Below are 21,810 nucleotides of genomic sequence, written 5' to 3'. Positions count from 1 at the left end.
CCCAGAGGCTTGGACTCCCTTCACAGCAGTCTGGTGGGTGGCCAGCAGGGGCACTCAACCAGATCTGACACATGCAACATTCAGCAGCTCTAAGTTCCTCAAAGATGTATTGAGTTTCCTGTTATACATATACTTCTGGAACAGCATTTCTCAGAATACTATAATGTAACAGTGAACTAGCAGCAAGTAGGAAAAATAAAACATTAAGTATATATAAAATGAGACTAATGCAAAGTCAGGCTTTAGCTTTAGCTCTTGGCAGTGTTTCTTGAAAGCAACAGCATTTCTAGATCTTTAATATTTTTAGCTATTGTATTACTCGGATAAAGTTACATTCAAAATCTGGTTAATAACCTGAAAGCAAGCACCATCTAGATCCCAATATTAACTTGAATAGATATTTCAATTATTATTTGCTTGCATTCTGAGATTGACAATGTGCTAAACGTTGTCCACACAGACACGTCCCTGTCCCAAATAGCTCATAATCCAAGAAGAAATGTTGAAGACAAAGTGGAACTCTCAGAAATTCACACTATATAGTACATCATGTACATGTTCATCACTGATGGCAATTTAATAAGCAGCCCAATAACCGTTGTAGATTTTCACGTAGCCTTTTAAACTGTTGAGGCATGAAGCTTAAAAAGCTACAAAAATGGCTTACAGAATTAAGAACTGCAATAGACAAAATGCAAAGTGAAATTAATTTTAAAAAAGAAAGACTTGATTGGAAAATGTTTTTCAACCACATATACTTGTACCCAAAAAATGTGGCGTGAGTAAGTGTACAAATACCAAGTATCTGATATTTTACTGCCACCTACTGGTAAGGCATCAGCTCCGAAAGATGAGTTAGCCATCCATGATACAACACAGCTAACCGTCTGAACGAGAGCAGCAGAAAGACTGTTTCAAAATAGACTAATGTGGTTGATTTTGAATCGGGGGAGAGGATTAACCAAAACGATCAGTGTATGTTCCACTGAGAAAATGAGGTAGAGTAGATAGAAATTTTTTTCTAAAAATAAGAATGTGCATTAAAAGAAATCTCAAACTACTCAGCAGTGCACACTCATTAGGCATTATTATACTGGCTTGTACAGGTAAAACGTCTGATTTCTGGAACCTGATGTTCACCTTGTAACAGTGCAAGATTATTTCTTTTGTAAATGTCTGCAGTCCTAATCAAAATGCTGCTCAGTCTTGATATGCTGCTCTGAACTGTAATTATGTGGAGTGTACATAATAGGAGTTAATTCTAATTTGTCATTATCAAGCCTTCACATGTTCCAGAATGTTGCCTAATAATAAGCACTTGTAGAACACTTTTCAACTTCAAAGCACAGACCACCACTCAATTCTGAGGCAAGTACTCAGTTATCCCATGCCCAACATGTCTGTGGCACCGTATGCAGTGAAACCTGGGAGTGCTTGGCTACTAGTCTTATGTCCTATGCACTAGACAATTCTTTCTTGCGGATTACAACAAGATTGCAAAAAACAGCAGAGGGTGTACAGCCAATTTATGCTGTCACTTGCTAGTGATTAATTTTGAATCTGAAAATCTCAGTTCTTAAACAGAAAAAGTCTAGTTCGAGACTGTTGAAATGACTCGTAAGATAACCGAAGTATTTTTCAGCTAGGCCACGAACATAAGTGACCAGATCGCTTGTTGCCATCTGATAGCTGTTCACCTGCTAGTGAATTAGTGGTTTCAGTCCAGTCTCTAGTGAATATGTGCCCACATCACTAAAATTACAATCACAAATTGTGGTCTTAGCAAAGGCGCCAAGGACTGAACAAACAAATTCTCCTATTCCTAGTGACTGATTTTCTAAAGCAAGGTGGAGGCATATTGATAGCATGAGGATGCTGGTATTACAACTACATGTGAGGACAAAGGATGTCAGTCTCCTTAAAAGTTGCAGTCACATTGGCAATTTATATAGAGGCATTTTAATTGAAAAGCACCTTTAGCTAACGAGACTTGTTCAAAATCCTTCATTATACAGAGAATGGGCCAAATTCATCTGTAATTTACACTCATAATAATTCCATTGACTTTAGAGTTGTTCCAGATTAAGGTCAGAATAAATGAGATCCTAGTTTAGCCCAATGTATTTTCCACTAGCTATTGAGAAAGTTCTATGATTTCCCAAATAGAGCTATTCTAACTAATTGCAACAGGGTATATAGAAATCCACCATATGGCTACCTTGCACTGCTCTGGCCATTCATAGTTTGAGTTAAATTCATTCTCTGACATGACTGGAAATCAGTGGTAACATGTCTTGAGCAAGCGATGTTCCTGGGGGACAGTGCAGAGGTGCCCCAGAATCAGAACTGAATAACTATATAGTTTGAGGATTTCAAGGGCATGTCCAGTTCCCATTCCACAAAAATACAAAACCTTCCCCTAACAATAGTATAAAAACGGGTCCTCCACAAGGTCAACTGTGTACAGACTGAAGCATTTTTCACTTCCCTCAAAGGCTTTGCCATAGTAGGGCACCATTTAGCCCATGAGACAGGCGGAGACACATGAGAAAAAATTACCGGAGTATTATTCTAGCATAACCCAAAAGTTCACTAACTTATACTTATGTTAAGTATTAGCACTCTGTCTACAAATAATATAAAGAACTATTTTTCCACATTTAACCAGAACCAACAGTCTGAAGCAGCAGCTGTTAAACATGTACATTTGATTTGATTACATGATATTTCTTGCTGGTATTGTCTTGGAAAATAAATCTGTATTCATTTCTTGTTTCTGAAGCAGTGAGAATATATTATAACCACAAGAGAGACATTACCTCAGATGCTTTCCGTTTCATTTCCTTACACAAGGAGTCACATTCTAGTGAAACCTGGCCTTCTTGTACCTTGCTGCATTGTAATTCCTGTAGGTATGAAAAAAAACCTTCAAATTTAAAAATTACTTCGCTACATAAAGTATAGAGTTTATTAATTTTCAACATAAAAGATACGACAGATTTCTATTTGATAAAACATGCCCCAAATAATGTGTTTTATAAAATGGAAAAAAAAGCTAATTATAGACAGAACATTTTCAAGTCTATAATTTTATTTTTGTAATTCAATGAAGATTAAAGTATCAATACAATTAATACCATGCAATGTGGTTTTTTTAATTAGTTGTGTTTATATTTCACCATTTTCATTGTGCCCTCCACCCCTCACAGACTCAGAGGTGGGTGGGGGCTTTTGTCTGGGCCAGCAAGGAAAAGAAAATCCTTGGCCCTTTTAAAGAATCACATCCTTAAGTGTAATGCAACTAGCAGCTTGAACATTCAGGTATAGACTGGGGTATGAAAGAATTTACTCTACTCCATTTGAGAGCAGAGCTAGCCCTCTCACAATTTGACACTACAATCTTGGGTGTCATGGGTACACTCTGGGCTAGCATCAGAGACTTATTGGGTTGTTTATTGAGCAGCACACTTTGCAACAGGGTATCAGACTACCAGAAACCGTAGAAGGTTCTAGCTAGGCTATTGGAGGAGTGAAATCTACCAGGGCTAATAAAGAGACAGAAGGGCAGATTCAGATGGGGCCTTTGGCATTTAGGGGTCTGCAATGGGTTAGGAGAGAGATTTGACAATCTGAATCTCAGAGTGTCAAAGAAACCAATTAAGGGCTGACAAGATAAGTCATTATACTTAGGGAGTGTTGGGAGGCTGGGATTTGGCCAACCAAAGCAGTATAAACTTGTTGTGCATGGAGGCTGCTGGTGCCAGGATGGTCTTCCCTCACTGGAAAAGAAATTACCTCAGAAAAGAAAGTTTCAGTTCATGGTGATGTCAAAGAAGTATTTTTGAGGTTCTCCTACTGAACTGGGATCCCATTTATTCAGGAATAGGAGCCAAATTGGGTATATCTCTATCAATGGTGGTATCCAAATGTAGAAACGGGTATGGAGACCCATCAGGGAGGCTATTCAGTGCACTGTATGCACTAAACACTTCCTATTTATTCTTTCCTTCACAAGAGTTGGTGATGGGATGTTTGGGCACAACACTGTATATGACCCATAGGTAGGTGGCCGGTTCCTGCTGGAAGTTCACTGCTGGGCCTCAGTGGTGAGGCAGCTCTGAGTTGGTCTGGGTGGAGGGGCATGCCCTGTTGCCAGCAGATGCCCTTTTATGTCTGTTGGCTAGGGAAGGGCCACATGAATGGATCAGTCTATTAATGATGATGCCACCATATTTGCATTCAGCTATACACAGAAAATTACCTGTGCCAATGGATTTTTTATGTAATTAAATATATACTTCCCTGATCTCTGGTCAGAAAAATGTACTTTGTTTCTTTTATCTGAAATAGTTTTGAGTGAGACTTATCATATACTAGTCTCCCAGTGGAGTTATAAAAATCCAAGTGTATTTGAAACAATTCATTGCAATATTACAATATTTGTAGGTTACAGAACAATTTTACATCTTCAACGAATCCTTTGATACTAAGGGCAAGATCCTCAGCTGACATAAGTGTTATAGCTTAATTAAAGTAATTGGATCTACTGTATACCAACTATTTACTCCAGTGATGATCCTGCCCTATGGATGCAGAGATAAAAACAAAAAAGGAAGTTTACAGCTACAATTCTCTCAAAATTACAGCATGGAATTTACCTTTTTCATTCTCTTGCATGGACATCGGAGTTTAACCTTCTGGTTGCAATTTTGAGGACAATCACCCGAATGGCAAATCTCTTTACATCGATGACCACAGGACAACTGAGAAACAAAGAGACCGATTCTCTGCAACTGGACTATAAAATGTTTCTATTTCAAACACAGCATTTAAACAGAAGTAAAGCCAGGAAAGCCCAATTAATGTATCAGTTTCCCACTCATGTAGTAACTAATTACATGAAGCTGGGAATGGGCGACAGGGGATGGATCACTTGATGATCACCTGTTCTGTTCATTACCTCTGGGGCACCTGGCATTGGTCACTGTCAGAAGACAGGATACTGGGCTAGATGGACCTCTGGTCTGACCCAGTATGGCCATTCTTATGTTCTTAACTTGTTCATTAATATTTGCTTTTTATTTTGTTCACAGCATTTTTTAGTTCCTATTACTAGAAACTATGCAACATGCAAAGTATGATTTTTCTTTATGAACTTCATTTTCACAGTTTGATTGAAAAGAAGAATAAAAAAAGATCCAGTTATTTTAAATACAAATTTTCAGTAAGTACAATATCCCCTTTAAAATGATACACACAACAACAATATACAACTCCAGCCATGTGTATTTTGGAAGGAATAAGGTTTGGAAGAAGGGGAAAAGGAGGGAAAGAAAAAAATTAGAAGCTGTTGCTCTGCATTCCATACCTTCAAGTTATACTTCAAATGGGCGAGAACAAAAACAGAAGGAAATGGAAGTTTCTACTATGACATATTTTGTACATGTTTTGAACCATAAACTGTACTATAAGGAAGCCAGATACACTACATCAAGGGTTTTTTTAGCCTCCTTTCAAATTCAGAAAATCTTAAGTGTGTGACTTTGAAGGACTATCCCATTTCTTGTCTTTGGGATATGGGGACTACAAACTTTTTTCCTATTATAAGTAGAAATAGTTTAAATAAGACTATAAAAACACAATTCAACTGCCTTTTTTTAAAAAACATTTTTATTATCCTACATGACAGACATTTTTTAATGTTACCTATGCCTGTTCTTGTAGGGGCTCATTGAAGATTTCACTAATTTCTTACAACAGCATGGTGATTGTAATGAATTTAGGGATGCACCAAACCCTATGCTAGATATAAAACACGAGAGGACAGAGAAATTTTTCATTTAAGGTAAAGAACTTAGCTTCACATATCCCTTTACATGTATATGTAAATACTTTTTTCACCCTCAACTGCTAAACATGTTTTCAATAACCTAAGCTGCTACTTAAAGGTAGCACATTTGATTAGGTGATTTATAAAAGAACTTTAATTCCCAAAACTGTTCAAAAATTGTATCTGGAGATGCTCGTAGTTTAACGTAAACTTTCAGCTGTAGTCAAGCGATTTAATACACTCTGGAAAATGTCATAAGAGCCACAATTATTTTAATATTTAGGATGTGTGTTTTTCACATTTACTGGTAACTGGAAGTTTATAACATATTACATGAATAAATCCACAAGAATAGAACATTGCGTACTATTATAAAATAACTCAAATGAAGTATATTATAAGTTAGTAAATTCAGATTCATGGACTTAAAAGAAGTACTGATTAACTGATTTAACCAAAGAGTCCATAGATACACAGTACATGCTTCAATCACAGAATTTGCATGATCTTTAGATAGAAAGTTTGTTCACATACCTGCTCCTACTAGGTCTCAGACAAAATTTCTTTGTGCAAGTATGTAGCCCTAGCAATGTCGGTCATTATACTATTAATGTACCTATCTTTTTGAATGGAGTACAGTTGACATTATGCAACAGTGTTTGACTGTGTTTACCTGCTGGTGACCATAAAATTAGTCTTTTACAGGTTCTGACAAAGTTTCCTTGCACTGCTCAGCAGTGCAAGAGTCTCAAGGAAGAGCAGAGAAATAAAATGTCAAAATATATCTAACAATAAACATTGCATGGCACAGCAATATTTTTTAGCCCTATACTGCAGCTCTTACTCACATGAATAGTTCTGAAGTGAGTGAGATTACACACAAGTGCTACAGGACCAAGCTCCAAGGCCTATAATGTTTTTTCTTAAAGTCTCCCACTGTTGCACTGGCACCAGTGTAACCTCATGGTGGGACTGCTTGCGTAGACCACCTGCTTGCATTTTAATCAACATGAGCCAGGTTAGATAACACAGTGGTAAAAAACCTGTGCCTTCAATTTAAATTAGATCCCACTGTTGCTGCCGCCAAATTAGATCACTACTGGTGCAACTGTGGGAAATTAAGCTTTTTTTTTTTTTTAGTGTACATACTCAGATCAAACAAGAATGCAATGTCTGCATTCCATTAGCTCCCTTTTACACTATGCAAGTCACACTCCCAGTAGTCCATAGCAACTAGACCAAATGCTGCACCTATCTGACTAGGTAGTTGATAGATGCCAAACATTTTAAAGGAAAATCCTTTATTTAAAAACAAAACCCAAAACCAAATAAACCAAAAGCTACAAGTATGAAAACACAAAATTCCAAAACTTCTTTCATCTGGGTACCGAGTTCAAATCCTGTTTTCAGCTTCATAAGGAGTGGAAGAAGGGCTACTGCAGTTTGCTGCCTTAGCAGAGAGTGAGGCCATATCACCAGTGCGCTCGCACATGGATTAGCAAACAAATCCAGATACTTGGAATTGAGGTGATCATTTTGGCTGGCTGATTCAAAATTTTTTCCTCAAGTGCATGATCTAACTATACTATGCATAGGTCAAGGTGGAGAGTGGGAGGAAGCAGCTGGTTGTCTTCCACAGGATCAGAGCACCTGAACTGTCAGAGCTGGATTAAGGGATTTTTTAAAAACAAACAAAAAGGGATAGAATTTATCTATTGTATATTATACTAAAAATAAAGAAGATAAAGAAACTAGAGATAGAAAAGAACTAGTCCATCATGTACATATCCCTGTCAGGGTCCCTCTGTGTATGCAAATCAATAGTAATCTGACAAACAAACAGTTACCATTTTTGGGTGTTCACTGGTTTTCATAGTTCTAAGTGAACAGATGTCTGTCTCTTAAAAAACAAAACCACCACTCCTGAATGGCACTCTTTTTGGCAGCCTCAGAGGCAAAGTACAAATGGAAACAAAGATATTCTTCCTTTCAACCCTAGTTGTAGGCCCTCAAGTTTAATGTTAAAGATCCATTAAGCAGGGCTATGTGGGAAAGCTTACATTCCTCCTGCCATGCCTTGTTGTGTGTGGCCTTTATCCCCAGGACATTCTTTCACAAGTACTGCATTCACTTTTTAAAAAATTTACAGCAAGCCACCTAAACTGTCAATATTTTATGTTAAGACTCCAGTAATTAAATTATAGAAGGAGAAATTTTACAGCTGTGCATCAGCAGCTAAAAGTTTGAGCTACACCTCTACCCCGATATAACACGACCAGATATAACATGAATTCGGATATAACACGGTAAAGCAGCGCTCTGGGGGGCTGCACACTCCGGTGGATCAAAGCAAGTTTGATATAACGCGGTTTCACCTATAACGCGGTAAAAATTTTTGGCTCCCGAGGACAGCGTTATATCGAGGTAGAGGTGTACTACAGGTTTTCAAGTATGACTTTTACCTTTGCAGTGTTGGAACATTAAAATAAACTATGCCAAATCACAGGTCACGTATTGCTATTAAATTGAAAACCAGTCTCCTTTGTAATAGTAAACTTTGATTACAGAGAACATAAGTACAATGAGTGATATGTTTAAGCAAAGGTTAATATGAACATACGAACTTGGAAAAGTTTCTAAATTACGAACACTTCCCCTTTAGAATTGTCCTAAACATTTACAAATGTGTTCTGCATAAGAATTTGAGTAGTCATTACTGATATATAATTTCCTTCCTCAGGATATTTGGTTTTACTGCCAAATAAAAAAAAGCACTTTAAAAATGTTTTACCTTTACTAGCATCTCTGGCAAATCAAAGCCTTTGCTATTCCCTAAAGCAGAAAGGACATCTGAAATAAAAGTACCACTTGTATCAGACTATGGAAGTCCTCTGAGTGGTTTTGTACAACCGTAGCCAAAACACAACTATGAAACTTGGCAAAACTTCTACAGTTACTGCTATATCTTGTAAGCCACCAGTCTACGTAATTAAGGGTCTTTCACAATTCCCAACAGTAATATCAGACTTACAATTCAAATATTGCATGATACTGTCTATTACAAATTGCATCAATTCTCAAGTAAAAAAAAACAGTAGTGCCTAAAGGCTACGACTTAAGAAATAAAACTTATTACATTTTAGAGAAGTAAATTTTTATTACTCTGGACTTTGGTGGAGGTTTTGTTACAGAGCAATGTGCAACAACAAGCAACAAGGTCACTAGGCATTTCCACACTAACACGGGGCCAGTCACTGGCACTTATATGAGGACTTGCTCTCACAATAAAAAGGAAAAATACATTTGGATAAAAGAAAACAAAATCAATTTAACATGGCATTGATTAACTTTTTGAGTTTGTCACAACAGTGTGCGAACTCATGGTGCAATGGTATTAATTACATATTATGGAGGCATTGTTTGCAGCACCATTGTTAAGGTTGAACTGAGTTTCAAACTCTCCTTCAAAGAATCTTTCCATTTACCATTGGCCTTTTTTGTATACCTAAACCATTCAGCTCCCACTATCCATATCAACATTCTAACCTGTGGCCTGTCTATTAAAATTTCTGGTCTCTGAAAGATTTCTCTGCCATATTCAGTAGTAGATGGATTTGCTTTATATTGTCAGTCTCTGATTTTCAAATTTACCTATAATTCCTCTAATGGCTTTTGTGCTTGTCCAGGTCCTACTTCCATATATTAGAATATTTTCAACTTGGTTCTTAAAAAAACCAAACTATTTGACAGACCTACTTTCAAAGCCTCCCACAATGTGCAGTCCTATCAATATCTCCTAATCTTTGAACAAGTCACTTAACCCTTGCCACAAGGGGGCCACAATTAGCTTGGTCTTTTCAGACTGCAAAAGGTAAATACACCTCTTCCCTGATAGAACGCTGTCCTCGGGAGCCAAAAAAAATCTTACAGGTGAAACCGTGTTATATCAAACTTGCTTTGATCCGCCGGAGCACGCAGCCCCACTCCCCCAGAGCACTGCTTTACCGTGTTATATCCGAATTTGTGTTATATCGGGTCACGTTATATCGGGGTAGAGGTGTATGTTCTGAGCCTGTTGCTTTATATTTTGCATCTGTTTTACATATTCATATTTCCTTTAAGGTAGCAAGAGCTGCAGAAAGGTTCTCTGGAAAATGGTAAGATATGACAGAGTGATAGGAATAAAAACAGACTAAGTTTTATTCAACTCCCATTTAAGTCAATGGCAGTCTTAATTAACTTTGCAGATTTGTGGCCTTCTCCAGTTCCAGTGAAGTAGACTGGACTAATCCAAGAAAGTTCTTAAAACAAAAAGAGCAATTTTAAACTGGATCCTAAAATACGTGGGGCACCCACTAGAACTTTTAAGGTTGCAAGTTATGTGGTCTTGCTTCTTTTTGTGGGTCTTGCTTCTTTTTGTGTGTGCAGCTGGGTCATTAAAGTCAGAGAAGTGAGTTACAATAGTCAAGATGAGATATGGAAGAGGTTTCAGAAGAGGTGGAGCTGAGGCACTGGATTATTCAGTAAATGTGGCAGACACGTACATTAGCAGACAGGAGAAGGAAATTCCAGAACAAAGAACTCCAAGATTACAGAAGAGGCAAATGAAAACTGAGTTAAGGGGGTAGATGGAGGGAATAAAATTGTGTTTGAGAATGCTCCTCTTGCCCCCAAAAAGCACTTTCAGATACCTAGCTGAAGGAAATTGTGATAAATCTACTTACAGTATTTACTTGTTCAAGATAAAGAGAGGCTGAACAGGAAAGAGCCATTAAAAGGCGCACACACATGGGCTGAAAGCAGCAGAGGGAAGGAAGGAAGAGGAAAAAGAATTCTGAGCCTGGAAGGCTGGTTATGTGTTTCTTGTGAGCCTGGAAATGTTGGATGGGAGGATTCAGAACTGTGGAGAGGTTCAGCAGGAAGAGTGGGATTCTCAGTCGGGGGTTATATATAGGTGTATCGTGTTTCTGAATAGGCTTGTTTGATGGAAGCTGAGGGAATTTGGAGTTTGAGCTGGCAGGGTTGTATGAAAGGAAATTGAGTTAACTGATGAATGAAGATTTGAGTGAACTGGGGGGGGTGTATGTAGGAGACAAAGGGAGTTTGTGGGGCAGAGGTAGATTGGAGAGGGACAGCCTGAGGCTAGGAGAAAACAGTGAAGGGTTGGTAGAGGGATAAATATTGTCCTCCCGCCCCCCTCCACACACTACCCTTTAATGTAAAAATGTGTCCCAGTTTTTCACTCTCAAGTGGGGAAAAGATTGCCCCTTCTTCTTACCCAACCTCTCCTCCTATCTCCCAACGGCTTCTCTGTAATCTCCCTGACTGCAGTATCCCTGTTTCTCATCTTGAAAATCCTACCTGCAGTTGGGAAGGGAAGGAAGAAATTGCTACTTGTAGCCCCTCCAGTTAATTTGGCACTAGCCTAAGAATAAAGATATGATAACCCAGAGAGAGGTGGTGGACAGAAAACAGAAAAGAATAAATTGCTTCCTGGGAATGCCAAAGAAGAATCAAAAGGGAGCATTAATTTACCAATACAGCTTACCTCTTTTGGACACTGATTTTTGCAGGAACTGAGAAGATCCTTTTCTTTTAAGTCAGCACAAGTTATTTTTCTATTAAAAGAGAGAAAATGCTTAACAAAAGTACAGTCATGAACACAATTATATATTTTTGCGCAGCAAAGAGAAATAGTTCAGCTGCCTGCATACTGTACACCAGAGAAACTGTCCCAAATAAAAATTCTTTAAGATCAATTGACTTTCTGGACAACTCAGATCACCACTACCATTGTGCTGGCAATTTAAAAATGCAAACAGCTTCTTCACTGTCAAAGCTTAAAGCAATTGTTGACGCAGCTGACTGGGAACATTAAAATTTAAAGTGGGAAGTGTTAATAAAAACAGGGAATTGTTCAAAGATATCCTATAGGATACCCAAAACATCCCGGTTTCGCAGAGATGAAAAAAAGCCATCTTGGTTAAAAGGATACGTGGAAACAATGACACACACATGAAGCTAAAGGAATCAATGAAACATCAATGGCTAAGAAAGCTAAAGGCATTTTTAAAACATATTAAGTATCAGAAAAGCTCTAGTCAGGTCTAGGTCTATCACTAGATATAGATGGTGGAACAGTAGATGTTGATGTAGAAAAGGCAGAAATGTTTATAGATGTTTTGGCTCTACACTTGGAATGAAGCAGGAGAATGTATCCATCCAATAGGATGTTGTGGATGGAACAGAAAGTTTACCATCTGTAACAAAGAATAATGTGAGGTAGCATTTGTTAAAATGAAACATTTTCAAAATCAACAGGTCCAGATAACTTACACCCGAGAGTTTTAAAGGAACTAATGGAGAAGCTCTCTGAACTGCTAGCTAATTTTTTAACAAATCTTGGCAAACTGGGGCAATTACAAGGGAATGAAGGACTGCCAATGTAGTTCCAATATTTAAAAAGGGCAAAGAAGGATAACCCAAGGAACTACTGACTGGTTAGCCTGATGCTGATACCAAGTAAAATAATGTAATGCTTTTTGGGGATTCTATTAACAAAGAATTAGAGGCTAAAAATATAATTAATGCCAGTTAGCATGGTTTCATACAAGGTATTTTTCAGAATATTTTTTTGTAAACCACCTTTGGCCATAGGCTTGGTTGATATAGGCAGCTGTGTTGATACAGTGTATCTGGATTTCTCCAAGGCATCTGACTTAGTACCACATGACATTTTGATAAAAAATTTGCACTGTAGGGAATTAACAGGATACGCATTAGATGGATTAAAAACTAGCTCAGAGGGGTCCACCAGGGATTGATTCTTGGTACAACACTAATATTTTAATCAACAATCTAGATGATGACACAAAATCTTTGCTGATATTTGAAGATGACACAAAGATTGGTGGGGTAGCACATAATAGGTCACCTTTAGAGGGATCTGAATTGCTTGATTAAATGATCAGAATCCAACAAAATGGGTTTTAATACAGCCAAATGCAAATTAATATATCTTGTATCAGAGGGGTAGCCGTGTTAGTCTGAATCTGTAAAAAGCAACAGAGGGTCCTGTGGCACCTTTAAGACTAACAGAAGTATTGGGAGCATAAGCTTTCGTGGGTAAGAACCTCACTTCTTCAGATGCAAGAAGTCTTGCATCTGAAGAAGTGAGGTTCTTACCCAAGAAGTCTTGCATCTGAAGAAGTGAGGTTCTTACCCACGAAAGCTTATGCTCCCAATACTTCTGTTAGTCTTAAAGGTGCCACAGGACCCTCTGTTGCTTTTTAATATATCTTGGGAACCAAGAACGCAGGTTATACCTACAGGATAGAAGATTGCCTTGGAAAGCAGTAACTCAGAGAAGGACTTAGGGACATCATAGATAAACTGCCTCAAAATGATGTTTCAGTATAAGGTTATGGCAAAAAAAAAAAGGGATAATGCAATCTTTAGCTGGATAAAAAAGGGAATATCAATTAGACGTAGAAAAGTGATCTTGCCTCTGTACAAAGCATTGGTAAAACCAACATCAAAACTGAACATAATATCAAGACGACATGGAGATACTGGAGAGAGTTCAAAGAAGGGGCCACAAAAATGATCCAGGGGGTTGAAAACAAACCTTATAATGCGAGGTTTAAAGAGCTCATCTCACTATCAACTGGTGTCTTTAAAATGAGATTAGATATAGTTTTAAAAGTTATGTTCAATTCAGCTTCTGGGAAAAATTCTGCAGCTTGTGTGCATGCACCTGGGCTGGGTGGTCATGGTGATCTCCTTCTATCCTTGGCGTCTGAAACTGTGGGTTCCCTGTTCATCCCATTCCTTCCTGGGCCACAGAACAGGATTATCTGCATTGCCCTCATCATAACTGTAACACCTGCAACTCTGCATTAATGTAATCACTATAATCAAATCTCACGCTTCGGCTGGTCACTTGCAGGGATCAGGAAAGATTCCCCCCTCCCCCAATGCACAATTGGATAGATTTATTCTTCATTTCCCCCTCCACCCAGTTTTCCTCTGAAGCATCAAAGACTGGCCATAGCTGGAGACGGGACACTAGACATGCCAAATCAGTGATCTGAGGCGGTACAGAGAATCTGTTGTAAGTGCCTTGCTGGTGTGTCTTGCTCAGCAGCTTCTAGTTATACTGATCACCAGATTTGTGGTTGAGAAGGAATTTTCCCCCAGGTCAGACTGGCAGGTAGCTTGGAGGGTTTTCATCTTCCTCTGCAGAATAAGGTGTAATTCACCTGCCAGGATCATCCAATATTTTTAAAACAGCTGGCTGAGGAGTTTACTGGAACATTATTGCTGATTTTCAATAATGCTTCGGAAAAAAAGCGTATGTGCCAATATTTAAAAAGAGTAAATGGAATGACAGTTAGTTACAGTCCCATCAGCCTGACATCGATCCCACACAAAATAATGGAATGGCTGACATAGGACTCAATTACTAAAGAATTAGAGGGTAACATTAATAACCATCAGCAAAAGTTTATAGAAAATAGATCCTGTCAAATTAACAACAAGTTTGGTTGATAAAGTAACTAGTATTAATGTAACAGACTTCTGTAAGGCATTTGACTTGGATCACAAGACATTTTGATTAAAAATAGCCTAGAATATAAAAACAACTAGGCACACATTAAATGACTTGAGAACTGGTTAACTGATAGGTCTCAAGGTGTAACTGTAAATGGGAAATGATCAGTGAGTGGATATGTTTCCAGGGGGGTCCATAAGAACGTAAGAATGGCCATACTGGGTCAGACCAAAGGTCCATCTAGCCCAGTATCCTGTCTTCTGACAGTGGCCAGTGCCAGGTGCCCGAGAGGGAATGAACAGTGATCCATCCCCTGTCGCTCATTCTGAGCTTCTGGCAAACAGAGACTAGGGACACCATTCCCACAGGGATTGGTTCTTGGCCCCACACTATTTAACATTTTTATCAATGACAGAGAAAAAAATAATCAAAATAATTATTGATAAAGTTTGCAGATGACAAAGATTGGGGTATTAGTAAATAATAATGAAGAGGACAGGTCACTGATAGAAAGCAATCCAGATGGCTAAACTGTGCACAAGCAAACAATGTGTGTTTTAATGCAGCCTCATATAAAAATCATATCTAGGAACAACGAATACAAGGCAATACTAACAGGACAGGGGATGCTAACCTGGGAAACAGTAACTGAACAAAACCTGGGAGGCTATGGTAGATAATCAGCTGAACCCACGCGCAATTCCAGTGCAATGCTGTCACCTAAAGGCTTATGCAATCCTTGGATGTACAACAGGGAACATCAAGAGTAGAGAGGATATATTTGTAGACACAAATTATAGACACAAAAACTAGACAGTAATCCACAAAAATGTTGATAAATAGGAGATGGTTCATGGAAGAGCCACAAGAATGATTAAAGGATTGAAAAACATGCTTTATAGTGATTGTTAAACTAAATAGATTGAGCTTCTGGAAACTAAGAGAAGGTTATTGTGTGACTTGATCACAGCCTATAAGTACCTATCATGGGGAACAAAAATTTGATAAGGGGAACTTCAATCTAGGAGTGAAACATATAACAAGATCCAGTGACTGGAAGTTGGAGACACAAATTCGGACTAGGAATAAGGCACACATTTTTAACAATGAGGATAATTAACAATTTGAACAATCTGCGATGGACGTGATGAATTCTCCACAACTGGCAATTTTTTAAAACCAATACTGGATGTTTTTCTAAAATATAAGCTCTAGTTTAAACGGTAATTCGAGGAAGTTCTATAACCTGTATTATAGACTATAATCTATGAATTACAGCGTTTTAATTGAAAAGATCTTTACAGAACCCAGTAAGTTCGTGTACTACATTCATTCTAAAACTACCCAGGAGAATAAAGTCCATTTCTGGCACGTTACCAAAAATTCAACTACATCCAGAAACCAATTATGCTCTTAACACTGTTACTAGCAATAGTGAATCAGATCTGAATGGACAGAAAAACAGATGGAGATTTTTTTAGAGCTGCTTTTTCTGAGCCATCATCAATTGCGTAATCTTCAAATAAAAAGTTAAAAGACCCGACCAAGAGATACATTTTAAATGCCTCCTTCCAAGTAGTCATATTTCTTTAAGATTTGAATTCAAGCTTCCCCTTTATCTACTTACATGCATTCAATATACAGGTTTGTGAGTTTGCAGTGACACTTTATTTTAAGCATTTGGACACATGGTGGACATTGGTCAGGATGACAGGGCAAAATGCACGAGTGAGGGCAGCCTGGTGGTCGCGGTTTGGTACACGCCTCCTCACACTGAGAACATTCTGGACTAGCCTAATAAAACAATACAAGAAAAATTATTGAACCGAACAGTTGTTTTGCTAACTGATCATTTTAGTGAAAAAAAGTCTATGAAGAACAAAGCTCCCTTTTTACAATGAGATGTCTAGTAAACTAAATACTAAAATATGTTTTTAATAGAATGGAAGGAATGCCTGCAGTCAGCAGTCAAAGAGAGAGGCTCCTACTTTCCCTCCCAGACATAAAGATATTAGGGTTAATACTTTGAAAAACTGCCACTCAGCACTACTATATTAAGTTTGCATGGTTAAAAGTAGTTAGTCAGGAAATGCCAAAGTTAAGACAGAATATACAAAACTTTAACTTTGCACCCCCAGTGTATATTCATCATGATGCAGTAATCTTATAACACACTACTTCTGAAATACATTATTTTTTCTACAACAGCTTTAAAATATACTTGCACTAATGTAAGTTTCATAATTGTCCAAAAACTACTGATTTAGTACCACGTTTTGAGGGCTGCTGAATACTGCCTCAGCTATGTACAAGTTACAAAGTCTACAAGAGCCGTGGTCTTATTCTCAGCCCTAGTCAACAAGGCAGATCACATACAGACTTCGCCGTTCTTTAGATGCTCATTTAGCCCTTGATTGTGCTATCAGATCCACACGGATGAGCAGACCTGACTGCACAGATGGGGCCTTAATGAGCATAGCAAAATATTTCTACACATGATCACACTCCAGTTCATAAGTCAGCCAAATTAAAGAATTTCCTAAAGAATCAGGTTGTGCATTGCTTCTCCAGGAAGACTAACTCCATGATGTTTTGACTGCAGGGCTGTTCAAAATAAGGTCATAAGATTTTTTTATTCATTCATTCAATAAGGAAAACGCCATTTCCCTCCAATCTCTCTCATCCTGCTCACACATGGCTGAGCTGTTTTCACTAACATTTAAAAGAAGTAGGCACCGCTGGGTAGTGACTAAGCATGGAAAGCGTCACCCCAAGAAGTGCACCTTCCAGTTACTCTTAACTTTCTGAAAGCAGGTTGTAAGGAAGGCTGTTATGCAACCTTAATGATAGTAGGTTAATGAATAGAACAGATATTTGTACCGTGCTTTTCACCTGCAAAGTACTGAACAAACTTTAACTTGATGCAGGAAGGAGTCATTGCTCAGAGATATCAGAAAAATAAAAACTAACCAGGCTTTTATATTAAGCCTGTAGTTTTGTATCTGCCAAACAGCAGAGAAAAAGTCCTACAAGTAAGGGGTTAAAAACTTTTTATTGAAAAAAAAGTATTCAAAGCCAACGTGACAAATATGAATTACTGATATTCTGTACTTTTTGCATTTCTCCTGCCTCAAACAGCAGTTTAAGCAGCATTGGGATGGAAACCTGACTATTATATAGCAGGCTGAAAAATTAGTACAACGGGATTATTATATGATTAAAGTATGCATTTCAGAACGAGGACAAAAAGACTCAATTCCACAGACATGGAGAATAATCCTTAGAAGGTTAAATTTTTTTTGTCTGTATTATAGTGAGGTTTAAATTTATTCCAGTAGGGGTATTTACTTAGCAAATTCTAATCTACATTAGCACAGTCAAGGAAACAAGCACTATTTCCTTCAGTGGTTAAGATAAAGCTCATTACTGAACAGCTAGAGATGGGCACATAAAGCAACAGACAGTTTTACTTTCATTCAGACACTAAATGTGCCACTTTTTTCTTTTACATGAATATGACTTTAAAACATTTGTGGAATATAATAAACGGTTAATTTATATTTAACCTTCAGAATTTTATAATAGCATTTGACTGGGGTAAGGGTAACTTATTTACTTCTACTATTCTCTGAAGCCAATATCTTTCAGTTAGGCTTATTCAGATAGCCATCAACATGCCATCCAGAGAGCACTCCAAACCATACAATTTCCTACCTGCCTTCCCTATCCAGTGACAAGTAGATCACAGGGAGGGGCCTATATCTCACCAACTGAGCTCAAAATTGAGTTGATGGTGAGTAATAAGGTGCTTTTTCTCACCATCAGCTCAATTTTGAGCTGGGCTACTGAGACATAAGCCTGATCTATACACACAATTTCAACTAAAGGGTGTTATTTTAGACCAGGGGTGGGCAAACTTTTTGGCCCGAGGGCCACATCTGGGTGGGGAAATTGCATGCAGGGCTATGAATGTAGGGCTGGGGCAGGGGGCTGGGGTGTGAGAGGGAGTGCAGGGTGTGGGAGGGGGAGTGGTTCACAGGAAGGGGCTCAGGGCAAGGGGTTGGGGCGGAGGAGGGGGTGCAGAGGGGCTCAGGGCACAGGTGCAGAGTGCGGGAAGGGGCTCAGGGCAGGGGATTGGGGTGCAGCAGGGGTGCGGCAGGGGTTTGGGGTACAGGAGGGTTACAGGGTACGGCAGGGAGCTCAGGGCAGGGGGTTGGGTGTGGGGTGCAGGAGGGATTCAGGGTGCGGGCTCTGGGGTGGCAGTGGCATGCAGCGGGGCCAGGGCAGGCTCCCTGCCTGCCCTGACTCTACGCCGCTCCTGGAAGCGGCTGGCACCATGGGCCATAGTTTGCTCACCCCGGTTTTAGACCAAATTTATTTACACAAGTGCAAACCACTACTCTTACAATCACTTTAAACCTGGCATACGTTGGGGTTTACCTTGTGCTGGTGAATTTGCAGTTGCAAGCTAAACAGCTGCATAACCAGTTTTGTACAGATATGAGGGTGTCCAAATAGGGGTTTAACACAGTTTTAACATAGTTTTTTTTTAAAAACAGTTTTTAGTTAAATCACTGTAACTTATGAGCACAGACAAGGCCCTATATAGATTGTTTCTTTTCAAACAGAAACATACAATTATAGGTAAGTAATCTGTCCTCATTCCAAGAGGCAAGTACTATTGGAGTGTTCCACTTGTGAAGATTAAAATTTTACAGTGAGCCAAAAAGGCATATAGTTAAGCTAGACCCAGAACAGAGAATAATTGAAGGACTAGAGTAATAACCTTTATAATAATTTATTTGATGAGAAATAAGATAAAACGAAGACAGACAATTATTTATTAAAAACTTACAGGTATTCCACAAAACTAAGATTCCATTACCTCCATTGGCTCCCTGTTTTAGACTTACAACAAATTCTGCATACCCTCATCATTATTGCCTTTTGAAACTCCATCCCTCCCTTCTTTATCCATTTTAAATGAGTTCTGCCCCTTCCACTCCAACAATTCTATGCAAGATCACCAGTTTGTCTATGCCTCCCATATTCACACTTCTTCCATGCTGCTTCTTAAATGTGGAATGATCTTCTTGAGTTAGCCCATAGACTCTCCTCAAAACACATTTCTACCATGCTGCTAATGGGAAAATGCAAATTCATAATGGCTAAGCAGATGGCCAGCAGGGATCGCTGATATTTATTATGTTTATACCTTATGATTTTAAAAAGCGAAGCAACTCAATATCATCTAGTTGTGCACAGCTAGCCTAGGCAACCATATATTTTTTAGGGAATGGAATGAAGACATAATGATTGTACACCAGCTTGTTGCATCTTGTCTTAAATTAAGTAGTAAGAACCAACACCTATTCTAAAGAGCTTGTAATGCATTAGTACATTGCCTAGCACATCAGTGCCCCCAATCCAGAATGAGACTTTTGGATGCTGCCATAACACAAATAAAATCAATAATTGTGTAACATGGAATTAAAACAGGACATTCCATCCATAGGAGGCAGCATGAAAGAAGCTTGTGGGAGAAGTGGGAAAATCTATAATAAAACCTCAAATCATTGACTTGGTAGTGATAAAAATTTAGATGAAAAAGGTTCCATGCAGTTGGCCTTGTAGATCTCATGGAACGAGGTGACAAGTTGGTTAGCATCACTGACAGCCTCTAACTACCTCTTGTTCGGCACTGCTTCAAGAGTCTGTGGTGGCACTGCTTCAAGAGTCAACTGGCAAACAAGTAATGTACTACTGACTAGCATCAATTTAGCCAAGAAAGATGATGCGTTTTTGTAAGTCTGCCTCAGAGAAAACCCACGGGGCATTTATGTCCAATTTACAGAGCATGAAGAAACCTATACTGGTAGGTGGGTTCAATGGTTCTGTTAGGATTAAGTTTTACAGTGAGTCCTCCTACCTCCTTATCCTGTTGGAGTATAAAATACACCTTTCAGAATTAAAGTTGTATTTTGTACCCCAACTGAATGCTGCTGAACTGGCCAAATTTCTAGCATGTCCATGAAAAGCCAAGATCTCTGGACTAATCACTGGATGTGAAACCCTTCTTGGTGAGCTGCCCAATTGAGGTTACGCATACTGGAATTAACAGAACCTGTATCTGAAGAGCTTGGAAAGTTGTCTTTTCATACCCATGAACGGCTCAAAGGAACTGCTGAAACAACAGTCAGCCCCAAAACTTGAGCCTTTGTTCTATGTAGAATTTTACTCTGACCAAGTCAATAATCCTCTATTTGGAAGGCCCTAAAAATTGGAACTTGTTAATGTCCAAAATCATCTTGGTTGTAACATACTTTGTGAGGAAGGAACAGATCATCTAACAAACTGAAATGTTCAATGAGAAAATTTCATGAGTGATTCCCAAATCAACAAGGGAATGTGATCCTTTGTGAACTGAGACAATCAAGACGAACCTTTGCTACACCTCAGCAAAAGATTTACATTCTTCTCCATGCAGTAAGAAGGTTCAAACACCTTTTCTTCCTCCAATTTCTGCAGGAGCACAGACCTTGTGACCCAGGGACCTCTGGAGCCAAATGGCAAAGGGCACAAGGAGTGCTTAGAGTTTTAAAGGGATCCCCTGCATTGGATATATGCATAATAATTCACTATGGGTGGCATCTACCAAGAGCCCACTGGCGTCATAATCACTGCAAAATATATGAACAGATAATGTCTAAGGAATTATGCATCTGTACTGAAAATTATGTTCCTAAGGCATATGAGTTAAGGCAGGTCACCAGAAGGTGACCAACATGCTCCTTTCAGGTAGGAGGGAAGAGATGCTCATCTCTCCTCTGTCTGGTCACACATGTATTGTCCACTTCACAACAGAGGCCTATCCACAGTCTGAGCCAAATGCCAATCAAGAGATTGTGAAGTTGACAAGAAAGAGGCAAACAGGAAAAAGCAATTAGCATAGGGGCTTCCTGTTTAAGAGTAACAGCAATGTTTTAGGGGGGTATTGCTGGGGGGGGGGGGGGGGAGTACAGGGAGACACCCTGAAGCTTTTCCACTGAGGGAAGCAGACAGCATGACTTGTCTCATGAATGGAAGATTACAGTCAAGCCTGGCTGTGAAATGCTGGAAGAACTTTGGAGGTAAGCATTAATTACATAAGTCTAGGTTTTAGAATGCATGTTATGATTTTATTTTATATGCAACCATTTATTTCCAATATTTCTACCTGCTACCATTTGGAGCTCTTCCCTTTGTTAAATGAACTTTTAAACTTATACAATAAACTTATTTAAGTTACGCTATAAACTTATTTAAGTGCTGCAAGTTAAGCGGAGTGATGAGCTCAGTGGTAACTGGCAAGCTGGGGAGTACTGCTTCTTTGGGAGCAGCGAATCTGTGAATACTGCAAGTGTCCAGTGGACACTCCAGTGGGACA

General features: G+C 38.8%; 1 protein-coding gene across 1 annotated transcript in view; it reads right to left on the bottom strand.

The window, feature by feature from the left end:
• The window catches only part of NFXL1 (nuclear transcription factor, X-box binding like 1), a 101,844-nt gene that overhangs the window by 8,701 nt on the left and 71,333 nt on the right, over positions 1 to 21,810 (bottom strand). Inside the window, exons 17-20 of the mRNA XM_065404922.1 lie at positions 16,012 to 16,178; positions 11,379 to 11,448; positions 4,659 to 4,763; positions 2,820 to 2,906 (exon numbers count right to left, since the gene is read on the bottom strand). Coding sequence (XP_065260994.1) covers positions 2,820 to 2,906; positions 4,659 to 4,763; positions 11,379 to 11,448; positions 16,012 to 16,178 — 429 coding nt within the window. The remainder of the gene's footprint in view (positions 1 to 2,819; positions 2,907 to 4,658; positions 4,764 to 11,378; positions 11,449 to 16,011; positions 16,179 to 21,810) is intronic.

The sequence above is a fragment of the Emys orbicularis genome, chromosome 5 (assembly GCF_028017835.1).
Source record: "Emys orbicularis isolate rEmyOrb1 chromosome 5, rEmyOrb1.hap1, whole genome shotgun sequence".
NCBI lineage: Eukaryota > Metazoa > Chordata > Testudines > Emydidae > Emys > Emys orbicularis.
This window is presented reverse-complemented; position numbering and strand designations above follow the sequence as displayed.